This window comes from Taudactylus pleione, unplaced genomic scaffold, assembly GCF_031769625.1.
Source record: "Taudactylus pleione unplaced genomic scaffold, aTauple2 ptg000102l, whole genome shotgun sequence".
Taxonomy (NCBI): domain Eukaryota; kingdom Metazoa; phylum Chordata; class Amphibia; order Anura; family Myobatrachidae; genus Taudactylus; species Taudactylus pleione.
The window spans coordinates 279,471-295,045 of record NW_028284504.1 but is presented as its reverse complement, the minus strand read 5'-3'; the positions used below and the strand labels follow the sequence as shown (position 1 = coordinate 295,045).

Here is a 15,575-nt window from a genome sequence, read left to right as displayed (position 1 = left end):
ATGGACGTCAGAAAGTTACAAGAATCTCAATAAAACTACTGTATATAAATGAAATATTTTATTCCTAAGTATGGTTTTTAATATGCAAAATTAACATTATAAAAGTGTGTACATTTCCCAATTTTTCACATTGAAATGAATCAATTTAATAAAAATAACAATACTATGTGGTTAATGTTACCTGGTTTCCTGTCTTGACTACAGGTAATATTTAGATATATCCAAGCTTGGAGGTCTACCACCCCTCTCCATCAAAAAAGCAATATACCTTGTGCAGGGGCTATTGCTGGAACTGGGAGACACTAACAGGATTGCTAGGCATGCAGACAGGAATGGGAGATATGCAGACAAACATACTGACAAGACTGGGATAATGACCTACATGCAAACAGACACAATGATGACTTGGGAGACAATGAAAATACAGAGAAATGCACTGACAGGACTGGAAGAAAGAATGACAAGATAGGCAGACTGATAGGGTTGGCATCGGGATTCTGCTGCTAGTATTGTGACCCTTGGGATGGTCACCGCCGGATCCTGACTGCATCCCGACTGACAGGATAAGGAGAGATGGGGACACATCTGGGAGATATGCAGGCAGTACTAGGAATCAGACACACGACTACTTGGAGACAAACACATTGCCAGGGCTGGGAAACAACGTGTAAAAGTAAAGACAAAAAAGTTATTATATTCCCGTAAGGAAGCACTCCGTATAATTTCTTCAAAGAGTTTGGTCTCATATATTCATGATTGTTTAATATATATATGTGCTGCACATAGTGCCTAAACATAGGTCATTTGTATTCAACAGAATTGCGGTGAATGTATAAATCAAATCACCGCTGATCCGATCGCACTCGTCGTTGAACCACTGCCGATGTACGTTTCACTTTTGGCATCAGCATTGTGCAAGGACTCGCAGACAGACTTACTGGACTGGTAGACAGACTGACAGAAACACTGACAGGACTTAGATATCCCTATCTGAACACAGCACAGTGTGTGTAGATAGGGATAGAGAAATGATAACAGTTAATTGATGGTAGTATAAGAAGTGCATATCACACATATGCCCTTTCACGTCTGTAAGTAAGGATCTGTTTTACTTTTTATAACATACAAAAACAATCCATACTGGCAGCACCAAGTAACACACCCCTAAGTACGCACCTGGATGTGTGGTTAGAATGTGGTGACACAAGATGTGTATTTTGGGAGTTCTATGTTCTTAGCAGAGAAATGCAATTAGATGTGTGATTCTGGTTAGGGAGGAAATTAAAGGAGGAGTTATTTGATCTGATTAGTATTGGCATTATCAGTAGAAAGATGAAAGAAGAAATCTGAAGGGATGGTCAGAGCATGATATGTAGTAAGGGGAGCATGTATATTAGATGTTCTATTATTGTCAAGTCACAGACTTATTTCCCCCTATGGTCAGTCTCCAATTGGCAAAGAGTGTTGTGAAAATCATTGTACTGTATCTCCCACAGGCAAACACTGGAGCTCGTTAAAAAACATTGCTCTAGGCCACTCTCTCCTGGAAGCACAGCGTGGAGAGGTGGAGGATGCGGAAACCGTTAGCGCGATGGCATCACTATCGGTAGATACAGAGCAGAGCAATACAGACTGTATCTCCAGGTAACAGGCGCCTGTTCATCACTGTGGGGAGTCTATTTGGATATTTGTATTGTTTGTGTAAAAGTGCTAATAATAACATTTACATGTATATACACACACTTATATATATATATATATTGTGTGGCCAGATCAGGATAATGATGCAGTCTCCTGGGGTAGACACCAGTGCAGGGCCTTGGTACGAGTATCCGCAGATAATTTTATTTGTAGCATAAAGATAAATTGAACATAAAAGAAAAGCCTAGCCTCTAGCTCTAACTAAACAAAAGATTCCCACTCTCAGCGTGGAAGAACCTTATGACCCTCTCACAAAACAACAGAGTAAGGGGGGCATTTATCAAAGACTGGAGAGAGTGAAAATTGTGAGAGATAAAGCACTAAACAATCAGCTTCTAACTTACATTTACAAGCTGTGTTTGAAAAATGACAGTTAGGAGCTGATTGGTTAATACTTTTTCTCTCACAATTTTGTTTCTCATCAAGCTTTAGTACATAGACCCCTGAGCACGGTAATCAAAGTAAAATGTGAAACAACAAATGGTGCACCAACATCAGCCCATCATATCATTGGTTCCACACAGACCCAAATACTGTAGATACAGAAAAAAAGAGGATGTGTTTACACACTTATTGGGCGCTAGTGTAATAAAACCATGAGACCCACTTAAACTGAGATTGCAACAAAAACTATCTCCAGACTTACTTTATGACTGTCTGGAGATAGTTTTCATTACTTTGTTGCGATCTCCACATTGCATTTCAGTATTTAACTGTGTTCATTTCAGCTTTTGCAAGATTTTACTTTGCTTGGAAACATTTATTTGGTTGGACTACATGATTGTTATTTTCCAATGGTTAGCCATATGCTAAGAAGATTTATCAATTTTAAGAGGTTCTTGCAGTATTAGCTTAGTACTTACACCCAGTAATCACACTGTCTCTCAACTGGCCTGCTCTGTTCCCCAGTGACAATCAATGTTGCCAATTAGCAACATTAGTGTCCTCTAGGCAGAAGCCAGGAATCTAGGGCACACATAGCTCCCATTTACAACTTTTACTGTACTTTTTTAACTATAAATGCCCCCATGGGAACAAAAAGTGGCACTCTCTGGATTATAGTGAAAAGACAACATTATTATTCCAGGTGATGTAAACAATTCAATGCAGTACATAATTGCATTCAGTATGATTTATCGCTGGCCGCATGGCCGGCGGTTCAAATCCCGGCAATGCCAGCCCGACAGAGGAGGAAATCCTGATCTTCCTAAAGGTATGTATAAACTAATCTAATTCTACCCCCTAACCCTCCTTTAGGGTGCCTAACCATAACCTCCCCCCCCCTGTGCCTAACCCTAATCCCCCCTCTAAATGCCTAAACTTAACCCCACCTTCCCCGCCGCCTAAACCTAAGTCCCCGGGGGTGCCTAACCCTAAGTCCCCCCCAGGAACCCTAAACCAAACCCTACCGCCACCCCGGTTGTCCACGCCCGGCATCACTTGGATCGGGATGCCGGGCGCCAGTCTCCTGGCGTAGGTAAAATGACAGGCATCCAGATTTAAAGCCTGTCATGTAACCCTTGCCGGGAATAGACAGTTGGAAAGCCTGCTGTCGGCATTGAGACGACCGGCTTCCAGAACGTATACCTACATAATTATGGGAACATGTCTTCGGTTACATTCCAAATACAAACTTTAGGTCAGATCAACATTTCAGGGCTTACCAGTCCTTTCCTCTTATGTTCTTTCTGCAATATGTACATTATGCCCTATGTAACCTATTTATTATTGGTTTATATTTGAGGGTGGTGAAAGGTCACTTGGATCAATCATTTCATACCTAAATCTATTGCTCAGTATATTTACATCTTATGATATCATGATTATTAGAGAATATATTTTCAGTGAAAACATATGGCTATCTGTTAGAGCATTTTAATATGCAAATTAGTTTGAATGCATCAGTAGTCAGATAAACCTTATTTAAATGGTTTAAAAACAGACTGAATCCAAACATTACAGGATAATGTCATAATTAGTTTTGGGTAGAGCTATACAGCATAAATAAAATTGTACTTCCCTCCAGTCCACCCTCCTGTGGGCATTGGGACAGGGTGTTTAAATTCCTAACTACATTGTCAAGTAGTTTTCCCTTGTGAGCAACACATTTATCTCAGTAGTTGAGGGAAGGGCTTCAACACCCCAATGGGATGCATACATGGAGGGGACATTGTTGCTAGGAATTTAAACAAAACTTGCTTAAAGCTGGGGGAGGGGGGGTTTGCCAAAAGCAGAATGTTTCCCCTTTGGTGAATTCATCTTAAATAAAAAACTTACAAATCCAAGCATCAATATATATGTTATTAAATGTGTGTATAATATTATACCCTATATTTTATCTGAAGGGGAGAGTGGGTATTTGTTATTGTTGATGGTCCTCCCATAGATGTTGGCATACTCCAAAAATATACTGGTAGGTTAATTGGCTCCCAACACAAAATTAACCCTAGTGTGTATGTGTGTGCACATGTAATAGGGAATATAGATTGTAAGCTCCACTGGGGCAGGGACTGATGTGAATGGCCAAATATTCTCTGTAAAGCGCTGCGGAATATGTGTGCGCTATATAAATAACTGGTAATAATAATACAACATTTTGACTAACCAATCTGTAGCTCCAGTCTGGCCAGCACTAATTCTACCTCTGTGTCCTTGCAGACCATTGGAAGAGCCCATGGAGGACGAACCAGTGCCCTGATCTTCCCTCCCTTGGACTCCACACACCACAATCCTTTTTTTATTTTCCTTTCTTAGTTTTTGTTATGGTGATCGGTTTATTTTTTCTATTAAAACCAAGAAACAGAAAAAAAAAAAACAAGAAAAAAAAAAACCACAAGAAAACTAAATGAAATGAGATGTCATGTGTCCCAGAGGGTAAGACTAGCACACCCACCCTCCCTATTCCTGGGAACCCTTACTCTAGCTTATACCCCAATTCTGCTGCTGAGCCTGGTCTCCCATGAACACTAAATGCTACTGCCAATGTCTCATTGATTTGTGCCTCATACACCACTAATACACACATGGGTTCCTCATACTACTGCCACATGTCTTAGATTGCAAGTGTCCTCTACAGTACACAGACCGTGGATTTCAGACATTTTGTGAGCAGAACAATATTAATGACAATACAACCTATCCCGTGATTTTGCTGATTCTTTGTAAAACTTATAGCCTGTGAATATTGCTTCAGCCCACAAAATGGCTGCCTCTACGAGGTGTGCAGAACAAGTGCACATTACATTTCTACATTTATCATGCCTACATCCACCATCCCAAAAGTCCTTGCTTTTTAGGGAAAGTTCTCAATTTCGTCAATGATTTAGTGCCAAGAAAATAGTTGTAATATGCATTATAATGGAAACAGGTAAAACTACAGTACTAGGGATGAGATGGTCAGGTCATTTCAGGACAAAAGTCTGTTTGCCACATTTTTGTTTCTACTACAGTTATGTAGCTGCCTCCATGGTTTGCAGAATGTTGCTGCTTAGACACAGGTGTTTTGTCATTAGGATAAAGGTTAATGTGAATTAAGAGTAATGATTTGAATGGCTAGTTCAGTGGCTAAAAAGAAAAATAGACATGAAAGTACATTGTGTGCATTAAGGTTATGTGCAGAATCAAACAATAGCCATATTCTTCTCTTTATATAGTACCAATAATCAGCGGAATATTATAGTACAACTAATGATGACGTTATTTTATTTGTATGAAGGGGACAGAAGGAATTATAGCTTTCTCTATCTGTTACTACACATGGAAAATATTACTAAATAAGCCATTTGGTCTGTTGGGATTGAAACATAGCAGCCATTTTCTCAGTCTGCTCATTAGTATACTTCATGTCGTCTATATGTTTCAGCCAGGCTAGTGGACTGAGACAATTCCCAATGTTTCAAGTTCTGTACAGGTCATTCATATGCTGCAGTTTTCTTCCTCTAAACCAGATTATAACTATCTCTTAAACACCCCAACAAGCTGGGAGGCGTAACACAGACACATGTTGGGGCCAGCAGAGAATGAGCACTTCCTTTTATTTATTCTTTTAAGAATGGTATTGCACTAGGATTATTAGAGATAAAAAAGGCTGCCTAAAGGTTGCCACCACAGTAATAATATAACATTTCAATTATAGGGACTAATATATCTAAAGCTTTCTTGAAAAACAAATGATTTACTTGGCTGATCATTATCTATATAACACTGTTTATGGAAGATGTCACTCACACAATTTGCTTGAAGGTTTAGGTTCAGATACAGTATAGGGACATAACACTAATTGGTAAAAACAGACATATATTACAAAGTATAGCCCATAACCTGCATGGAATGGAAGCGGCCATTTTGTGGGCTGAACCAATGTGCACATACTGCGGCTGATTCTGAGTCGGTAGGGTTTCTGTGCACGGGCGCAAATGATGCAACTTTATGCAGATTTGTGTATTTCCATCCTATACTGAGTCAAACAGAAATCAGACTGATCTGTCTTTCTGTGAAATTTCCCATTTGGAGGTGGCAACTGGATGGTCACAATGCGAGTGCACGGAACCTCCATGACTTTGTGTATCAAAAGCTCTGTGATATTCTCAGTCCTGCGTATGGGGAAGGGAAGCCTCTGTCTGACAGATCTCTTGCACCTAGCATGGGACTGGTGCAAGTGCAGATACTAATGATGACGGTTGCAGTGGTCAGTGTATAGTTAACTTGCACACACCCCAAAAGCCCTATGGATTCTCACATTAGCATAAGGTAGTAAATCTGGCTTCTGCGGCTGCCCGCAACTACAGCCCCTTTGTGTGTAACTCAGAATCAGTCCCCATCATATTCAATAGGAGCTAGTGCTATCACTGAGGCATGAAGAACTGCTTCTGCCCACAAAATGGCTCCAGAAAATGTAATTAAAAAAGTTGCCATCTGTTCCTACATGGCAACAAATTAATTATTCTGTCTTTGATACATGTCCCATTGTAAGTATGTATGTATGTGTGTATATGTGCATTTTATTCATATGTACCACTTAGCTGTCACAAAAAATGAAGAACAAAATGAACGTAACACTGTATGTGTATCCGTGTTAATGTGAGCATATACACACAACACATACATGTATAAATTGGATAGGCTATCCTATCAAGGACCAAATTCAATATATTACACGTCTACTAAGTGATTTCACAATTTTGTAAGCTAAGTTTTGTAATATTTTAGATATTTAATGTTCCCATCTGTTTTAAAAGTAATTTCACCTTTTCCTAATCATATATTATGTTAATAATGACATTGACTGCTATGCAAGTCGGTCCCTTTATAACAGAAGTTTGTAGCCTTTGGATGGATAGAGATGTTGGTGCATTCTGGTAGCTGCAGTTGTTCAGGAACATCTTGTGCCAGGCTCTGCTTTACACCCATGTGTCGGATATAATGCTTCTGTTAAAAAGGTTCAAACTAAACAGAATCACACAAGTCACGCTCAGATAGAAAATGACATGACAAATGGGCTTATGTTTAATATGTTGAGATCTGTTAATACAATGGTCATGTCCTATGATGGCGATAGAACACTAATTTAAATATCAAATTATTGATAGTTTAACTATAATTAAAGAGCACCTTCTAGGTGTGGAGGCAGCCATTGTGTCAGTTGAACCAGTATTCATCAGATTGTAGCCTATTATGTCACTAGGAAGCAGTGACATCACTGAGGCTCTCCATGAAGCACTGGTTCCTAGCTTCTCATGTGCTCTTAATGCAGTTTCACCATCAGGTAGGTGACTCATTTATCAGTTTGTACGTGCGCACATACAATGCCTCTGACATATTGTTCTGGATTACATATGTTTTCAGCTGTGCATTTTTAGCAACAGGGAATTGTTGCCATGTGATACAACACAGCTCTGAGCTTTTAATTAGATAAAATCATTGAAGAACTTCTTTGTTGCATTATAGGGCCAAATAAAAACTGCTCTTCCTGATTCTATAAATCCACTGCATTTATTAAAAACCATGTATTCTGCAAACAATGCACACGCAAGCCAATAAATCAATACCAACTGTAGATTAGTAAAGGTTACTGTAATTAGTTACCACTAATGTATTTCATATTCACACAACAGACATACACTATGTAGAAATAATGTATGATAACAGGGTTTTGCTGCTAATTCCTTTTTTAAACAGAAAAAAACCAAACACTCATTAATTTGGAAGTAGCGGTTTGTACATGTGCTTCTCTTATTCCGAATACTCTTTGTGACTTCTAGCTACTAAGATACAGCAGGAGGATATTGTTCAGATCCTGAATGGTACAATAACAATGAGCTTTCCCAAACATGAAACAGCACTTACATATGCAGATGTTTATATTATTTTAGACAGAATATGAAAGAAGAGAATTGTCACCTAACTATTGCCGCCAGTGGAGACAGCCATTTTGTCTACCATTTAACTAGGGAACCTGTGACGTCACTGAGGAATGAGGCACAAATTAGCTGCCTCAGGTGACTGGTACACTTTAAAGCAAAATTATTTTGACAACTGTTGTTAAGTAGCGTCAATATAAAATTGGTTGTCTTATTAGACGTTCCAGACGCACGGTTGTCCTACAAAATTATTTGTACCATATATAAATAACATTTAAATGGTCTTTCTGCATAAATACCAAGTACTGTTATATATATATATATATCACATAAATAGCAACACAAATCTAATGAGGACATGTATAGTTACTCTCTAAGTAGAACATGCACTTTATTTATTCTAGCGATTTATGTTGTCATTGAAAACCTGCACTTAATAGTGGCCACAATTTTAGTACTAGATGGCTTAGCCTGGTATTCAAACTTTTTTTTTTTTTAAGTAAAATGCAATGGAGGATTTAAAACAAAGGCACCATTAAGAGATTCTCAACATATTAAAAAAGTGCATTAGTGTCAAACATTGTTTACAGTTTCTTTGTTCTTACAAAAGACGGAACGTTTCAGGGGGACAAAATGGGATCAGGTGTGGGTGGGTCCACCTTTTAAAATGATGTCTTAAGGCTTAAACCCCTCTCTCACCATCACATGCAGTGGACTTGTGCAACTGTCTCGTAATTTGTTGTGTAAATAAATATATATATTTTTTTCTAAATTAATAAAAAGAAAACTCACATGTTGTTCGGCAGTATTATGTGCAGAGCTGGGAGCTCTGGGTGGACCCCCATGAAAGGCTGGTCCACTGTAAACTCCTTTTTGTGTGTCTCTATGTCTCCCTCACATGCTGTGGATATGAATTTTCATCTGAGTATTTTGTAATATGTCCCGTTTGTCCTTGTATAAATAAAAATGTGCTCAGACTTGCAGGAAGCTCTGTGGATGTCTGATTTTGGGGGCTTTTTAAAAAGTTGGTTCACCAAAAAGCTATTCCTTTTCAGTGGGATGTCAACATGGAGACAACATTTCTCATTAGGTATAGCAATTTGGTGGGTGTCCATTCACCTGGGACCACAACCAATAAATGATTGTCAAATGCACTGCTTGGAAATGATTAAGGTCAAACCATCCATTGATCTCGTTCTTCATACCAGGACGTGCAGAAGATGAAGTGGGTGGGCTTAGAACAACCTGTAGTCAATCGGAACATTATATTAATCAGCAACACAGTCATCTCTCAAAGCATTTAATAAAGAATAAAACTATTCAATTTTAAATGAAAATGTTTCACATCCACAAAACAAGTTTAATGGAATAGGTAAATTCTACATCAGATCCAGTCAGTCTCTCTTCCTCATATTAACACCGTGAAATCCCCATTCTATATAGGGGACCAGAATAATGACCACTAAGGGACAGAGAGAATGGCGCAAAAAGTTCAAGAGGTAGTAGAGCAGAGGAGGGGATATTGGAAGTGGAAGCGATTGCTGGAGTCTCAAAAACAGGAAAGAGAGTAGCAAACAAACTATTCTTTCACGTCGTCCTGAAGTGACTGCACGCAGTCTATGGTATAGAGGACAGTTCAGGGCAAATCCCAATCCTAGAGCATTCCCTGCACACCTTGTCACAGAAGAAAAGGGTCTTGTCTCTGGCCGAATCCATTCTGATTTTGAGCACCATTTGTTGGCTAGATACATAGACCTAACATCACAAGAGAGACAGAAAGGAATAGTTACTTGGAGGCCATTCTCCCCACTCACTCTGAGGATTCATCCATAAAGCAAGAAAGACGTTTCATTAGATAAAATATTCTAATCCATCAGGTCTACCATAAGTACATCCTGACAACTTACTGTGTATTAGAGTGACACTGGAAGCCATACTCACCATGAAAGGTCCATCCCGACTGCACTCATTCCCCAGTAAACAAGAAGAGCCCCGAATAGAAGAAACAGAGAAGCCAGTGCAAAAAATCCCAAACCATGGTTATGGGGAACGGTACGTGGCAAGATGTATCCTAAAAACACACCTAGGTGGGACAGATAGAGTTCATATTTACACCACGGTTATCCACCATGCTGAAACCACTAACCCAAGTTTCTATTAGACCCTACATAATGCTCCTGGTAATTAAAGCTGTCCACCAGTTGGTTTAGAATTGCTGTTGACTAACTGAATCAGTGACAAACTTTCACACATAAAATGAACACATTGGGCCTGATTCTAAGTTGTGAGTAAAGAAAAAAGTTACTTTGTATACAAACCATGTTGCTCATCGGATATGACTGACAAAATATTGATTGTGGTCAGTTTTAGGCAGTACACAGAAACTGTTGTAACTAGTGTTGGGAAAGCAGTCATGCATTACATTACTGTATATATTTGATACTTCCCTTTTAGTTTAATTATTTAGAATAGCAGTCTTAATCACTCTTTAACTGTCATTCTTGCCTCCATGTTACTGTCCTTCACAGACTGCATAAATTAGGGGCTAATAAGTTCCTTTTTTACTTACGTCATGCGAAAACTACAGATTCTACATGATTTAATTATCCTGACTATGCAGCAACAGCCAAATGCAGGATATAAAGAAATCTACAAACACTAATTAGCGCTTCAGACTGCAGTCCCCATTATTCTCAATGTGGACTGTGGTCTCACCCCTATGTACTAAACTCCAAAAAGGGTCACTTTTCGGAACTAGGCCTCCTCAGATGGTAGTAACAGCTTAATGCCTATGGAGGGATTTTTCTCGCCGAGTGTCAGATATTGTGGAGGAATCTTTCGAAAGAATGTGCCAGGATATCATTCACAGGGACAGTGGGCTTAATTCAGAGGCGGCCGTACGGTCTACGACCGCACGGCCGCCTCAGTTTGGCCAGTGCGCATGCGTGAGATCCGCTACGACCGACAGCGCCGGTCGTAGCGGGTCTCTTTCCAAAGGGGGCGAGCTGCCGATGTTGATTGACAGCTCGCCCCGTTTGGAAGGCGGGCCGGGGGGGTGGCAGCCCAAACGGAGGCGTTCCCATGGGAACGCCTACCGTTTGGGGGAGGCCCCACTGACATCACTAGTGATGTCAGTGGAGAGCTTCCGGCTCTGACAGAGCCAGAAGCTCTCCGGGGCTTCCGACAAGTGAAACCCTACCCTAGGGTCTCGTCGTAAGCCCCGATGGTCGCGCTGGTCTCTGACCATCGTGACCATCACCCGAGCGGTCGTTAGAGCTGTGGGTGTAAACCCACAGCCTAACGACCGAAACAGAGGCGGGCGGTCAGGATGCGAGCGGCCGCCCAGTTTCTGAGCGACCGCTTGCATCCTCCGACCGCCTCTGAATGAGGCCCAGTGTCCCTATCCAAAGCGCTGTCCCATAGATTCTCACATAGGTCTACATAATTTATAGAACGTTTATTCTCTTACCAGTTAGGATCCCAGCCAGCACCTGATGAGGGAAATGTGCTAAGATAAGTACTCTGGAAACTGCAATTCCCACCATCAGCAGGATGTAAAAGATGAGTGGAACAAACTGTTGCATGCCTCTGTAATAACACAATTTATAGATTAATACTAATAGACGTCTGCGTCTCTAATCTGCCATGTAGGTCGCAAATCAGTTGCATCAACTAAATTCGAAACAACCCTATGGCTCCTCAGAATGTCCGTCAGAAGTAAGCCGCCGGGGACAGTGAGACGGTGTTCAAAGATGCAGTCGCTGGCTGTGACACGCCCACAAAATGCTCACAACTCGTCCACGTTTGACTAGCCACCACCCGCTACCTCCCATAAACGCACACTGACTGTCAATCAGTTTGTGTCCAAATACTAAGCCCGTCATTAGTAAACCATCACGACACCTATGCAGTGCAACTCAGAGGCATGCGCAGTACAAAAACGGCATAGCATACACCTCTGAATCATGCCCAGAGGTATGAGGCTAATGGATTGATAGGCTGCTGTATCTTGAATATTTATTTAATCTACAGAATGGATGCTCCCACTGTGTGTAGGAGATGGATACACTTTATTCGCCTTCAAAATGGTTGTATATGCGGTTTCTGAAGCAAGGGTATATATTTCTGTAAATGTAGATGCTGGATGTCACACTTCTATGAAGGGTACCTGTGGTGCATGCAGGGGGGTTTCTGAGTACTCATAAGGATCAATTGTTTTTTTCTGAGACAGAGACTTTCTCAGTCTCTACGGTGTTCTACTGACGTATAGGGGGGCAGGTACAGACAGGTTTGTCGGATTGGCTCCCATGCATACAGGAGACGTGTTGTGTACCATATTATTCAGCTACATCCCCCTGTATTTAAAACACATTTTCTCAACATGCTATACCCGGGACTTAAACACTCATTCTGACGTACTACAGTCACACACCTAACACATGGAGCTATTTGCTCCTTCATAGGAAATCTGGACATTCTAAGTATATGAAGTTACTTGTAATGGTCAGTTTAAACCATTACAGCTAAGCAGATCAATGTAGGTGCAGTCACACATCCAAACCCCTGCAGCCAAAAATTACATAGATTTGCTTAGCTGCAATGGTTTAAAACAGACAATTACAACTAGCTTCATATAGTTAGAATTACAAGACTTCCTATCCAGGAACAAATAGCTCCCTGTGTTAGGTGTCTGACTAGTGCGTTAGCTTGTGAGTGCTGAACCTGACAAAATTACGCACAACAGTTAGAAATCAGAGTATCTTGGAACCGTGACAATAATCCATACGGCTGTCCTCAGGTTGCCTAAAACTGAACATGTCCAAAACAAACCTCATCATATTCCCTGGTCCCATAGGTTCCACCTCCCCTTAATCTCCTTCACTGTCAACACCAAAACTTTCTCAGTCTCTCACATCCGCATGCCTTGGTATCACACTAAACTCTCCCTTCTGCATGATTCCTCACAGCCAGCATCTCTACCAATCCTTTTGCCTCAACCCTCTATATATTGCTAGAATTCCTTCTTTTCATACCCAAGATGCAACAAAAACATATCAATTATCTTATAATATTATGCCTCAACTAATACAGTCCTCTTTTTCTATATGGCATTCTCCTTGTCGATGGTGGACGAGACTTCGTCTGCAGTTCCTAGCTTTGTGGTTTAATATTGGAATCGATATAGGATGCCGGCAGTCTGGATCCCGGCTGTCAGAAACCCGACACCGGCATCCCAACAGGGCTAGCATACCGACACTTGTTGTTCAGTATGCTAACCCTACCCCTCTCCCTACCCAAACCCTCCCTTTGTTAAAAGGTCGACAGCTTCAAATTGTAGACACATAAATGGTCGACACATGTCTTTTATGCTGTAGTAACCCCTTGTTAAATATCCTCAATACTCTAAAATATGTCAACCCTCTAATGACCACAGCAAAAGCTAAAACAAAAGCCCTCTCCAATCAGAGATGGTTGTTCTATGAATGAACTTACATGGACTGAAACTACCTGTAGGAAATGCTGATTTAAACAGCAAATCTACAAACTTATTAGCAGACTTATCAACATCATGATCAAGCAAGAAAATCGTTCACAAAACCAATTTTGAAATATTTATTCTCTCTACTTTTCAGACATGTATTTTTATCATAAGTCGTATGTGGTATACAAAGTTAACAAACAGAATGTCGACCTGGTTTGAATGTTGTCAAGGTCCAAATGTTGCTATTTGACATATCGACATTCACAATGTGAACATGTTCAATACGCATGATGGATGACAGTAAGAATGTCATCAATACTATTTTACCCTAACTGCAGCTGAACATTGACCCTTATATGATCATAATGTAGAAATGCATAATGTTGACATTCTGAACCATTCGATGTTACAGTGTCGACATTCTGAATGTTGACTTGCTAACTACATACCCTTCAGACAGTGTTTATTTGTGTTGTCTTGAGATACAATGCTAAATTAGATATAACCAAATGTAATACGTAGGTCGGAGCCCTGTTGTATCTGGGGGCAATGAAACAAAACAACATTTCTTGATTATGTAGCATTACAGTACAGGAGACCAGAAAGAAATATTCAATGTTTTTAGCAAAAGTTGTAAGACGGCATATAAGTTTTCTGAAGATGGGGAAACCCTTAAATCAAGGGGCATAGCAAGATCTATGGGGCCCTATAGCTACATTTTTCCACAGGCCTCCCTCACTGCTACAAGGTAGCATATCTGCTGTCACGGACCCAAACAGCTCTGTCATGATCCGCACTGCTGAAACTGCTTTCTTACCTCTCTGGTGCCTATCCAGGATGGCACAGAGGTCTGTCCGGGCTGCACGCCGCGCCTGGTTGATGTTTGGGCATGCTGATGATTCTCTGCGACCTCCTACTCCTAACAGGCTTCCCCAGCATGTTGACATACAGGCCGCATGTCGGAGTGCCCGTCTGAACAGGGATATGGGCGTGCCCATTTTGGACTCTGACGCCATGCCTCCATTAAGGACACTACCTTCTGACCGCAGTATCCAATCATCGGGGATCCTCCCCTATAAATTCCATTTCCTGACTGGCCTCTGTTGCCAGTACAATGTCCCTAATCGCTGAAATTACAGCTAAAGTACTGAGCTACCGGATATGCCTTATCTGAACAGTGCAGTCCGTCCTATTCCATTTCCTTCATCTGGAACTCCGATACCATCTGCTGCAGTCTGGAATTGCCATCGAGAATTATCTCTCATATCACCATCAGTCCTTACCGATCAACTACATTAAAGTATCACCATCAGTCCTTACCGATTAACTACAATAAAGTATCATCATTGGTCCTTACCGATCAAAATTTTTATTTTTCAAACATTGGATCCTCAGCAACAGGGGCGTATCTACCCATTGGATAGGATGGAATTCGCCAGGGAAACCAGCCAAGAAGGGGCGACGACCGGCGATGCCATCCGGTGCCAGGAGGTAGAAACACATACTAGTTGTTGTACCTGGTGTCGGTGTGCGCCCCTGGGTAGTGTGTTGCCCAGAGACTCGCACAACAGCAGGCAGGAGCCACTGTTATCGGCGCTGGTGTCAGTCACTGCGGTACAGTGAAGGAATTCCAAAGAAACTACAGCTCCCAGCAGCCCTTGCTGCCAGGAGCTCCCGGCAGCAAGGGCTGCTGGGAGCTGTAGTTTCTTTTGAGTTTGATATCTGTAGTAGGGTCTGGTGACGGACACTGGGGCCAGTAACAGTGTATGTTCTGCATTGCAGAACAACCACTGATGGCTTTCAGGATGGTAATAATAATAATAATACTATACAAGTATATTTTACAAGAAAGGTATATATATATATATATATATATATACAGTCAGGTGCATAAATATTGGGACATTGGCAGAATTTTCATATTTTGGCCTCTATTCACCACCACAATTGCTTTGAAATGAAACAAACAAGATGTGCTTTAACTGCAGACTTTCAGATTTAATTTGAGGGTAATTACATCCAAATCAGGTGAA

The 15,575-nt window shown here is 40.9% G+C and overlaps 2 protein-coding genes across 15 annotated transcripts in view; one reads left to right on the top strand and one right to left on the bottom strand.

Moving 5' to 3' along the window:
• The window catches only part of HDAC5 (histone deacetylase 5), a 115,482-nt gene extending 106,439 nt beyond the window's left edge, over window positions 1–9,043 (top strand). For all 11 annotated transcript variants that reach the window (XM_088470619.1, XM_088470622.1, XM_088470618.1 and 8 more), the window contains 2 exons: window positions 1,497–1,644; window positions 4,360–9,043. In XM_088470619.1, the coding sequence (XP_088326745.1) occupies window positions 1,497–1,644; window positions 4,360–4,399 (188 nt within the window). In that variant the 3' untranslated portion in view covers window positions 4,400–9,043. The remainder of the gene's footprint in view (window positions 1–1,496; window positions 1,645–4,359) is intronic.
• A 301-nt stretch (window positions 9,044–9,344) lies between these two features.
• Window positions 9,345–15,575, bottom strand: part of G6PC3 (glucose-6-phosphatase catalytic subunit 3) — a 42,979-nt gene continuing 36,748 nt past the window's right edge. For all 4 annotated transcript variants that reach the window (XM_088470628.1, XM_088470625.1, XM_088470624.1 and 1 more), the window contains exons 6-8: window positions 11,530–11,648; window positions 10,002–10,143; window positions 9,345–9,815 (exon numbers count right to left, since the gene is read on the bottom strand). In XM_088470628.1, coding sequence (XP_088326754.1) covers window positions 9,455–9,815; window positions 10,002–10,143; window positions 11,530–11,648 — 622 coding nt within the window. In that variant the 3' untranslated portion in view covers window positions 9,345–9,454. The remainder of the gene's footprint in view (window positions 9,816–10,001; window positions 10,144–11,529; window positions 11,649–15,575) is intronic.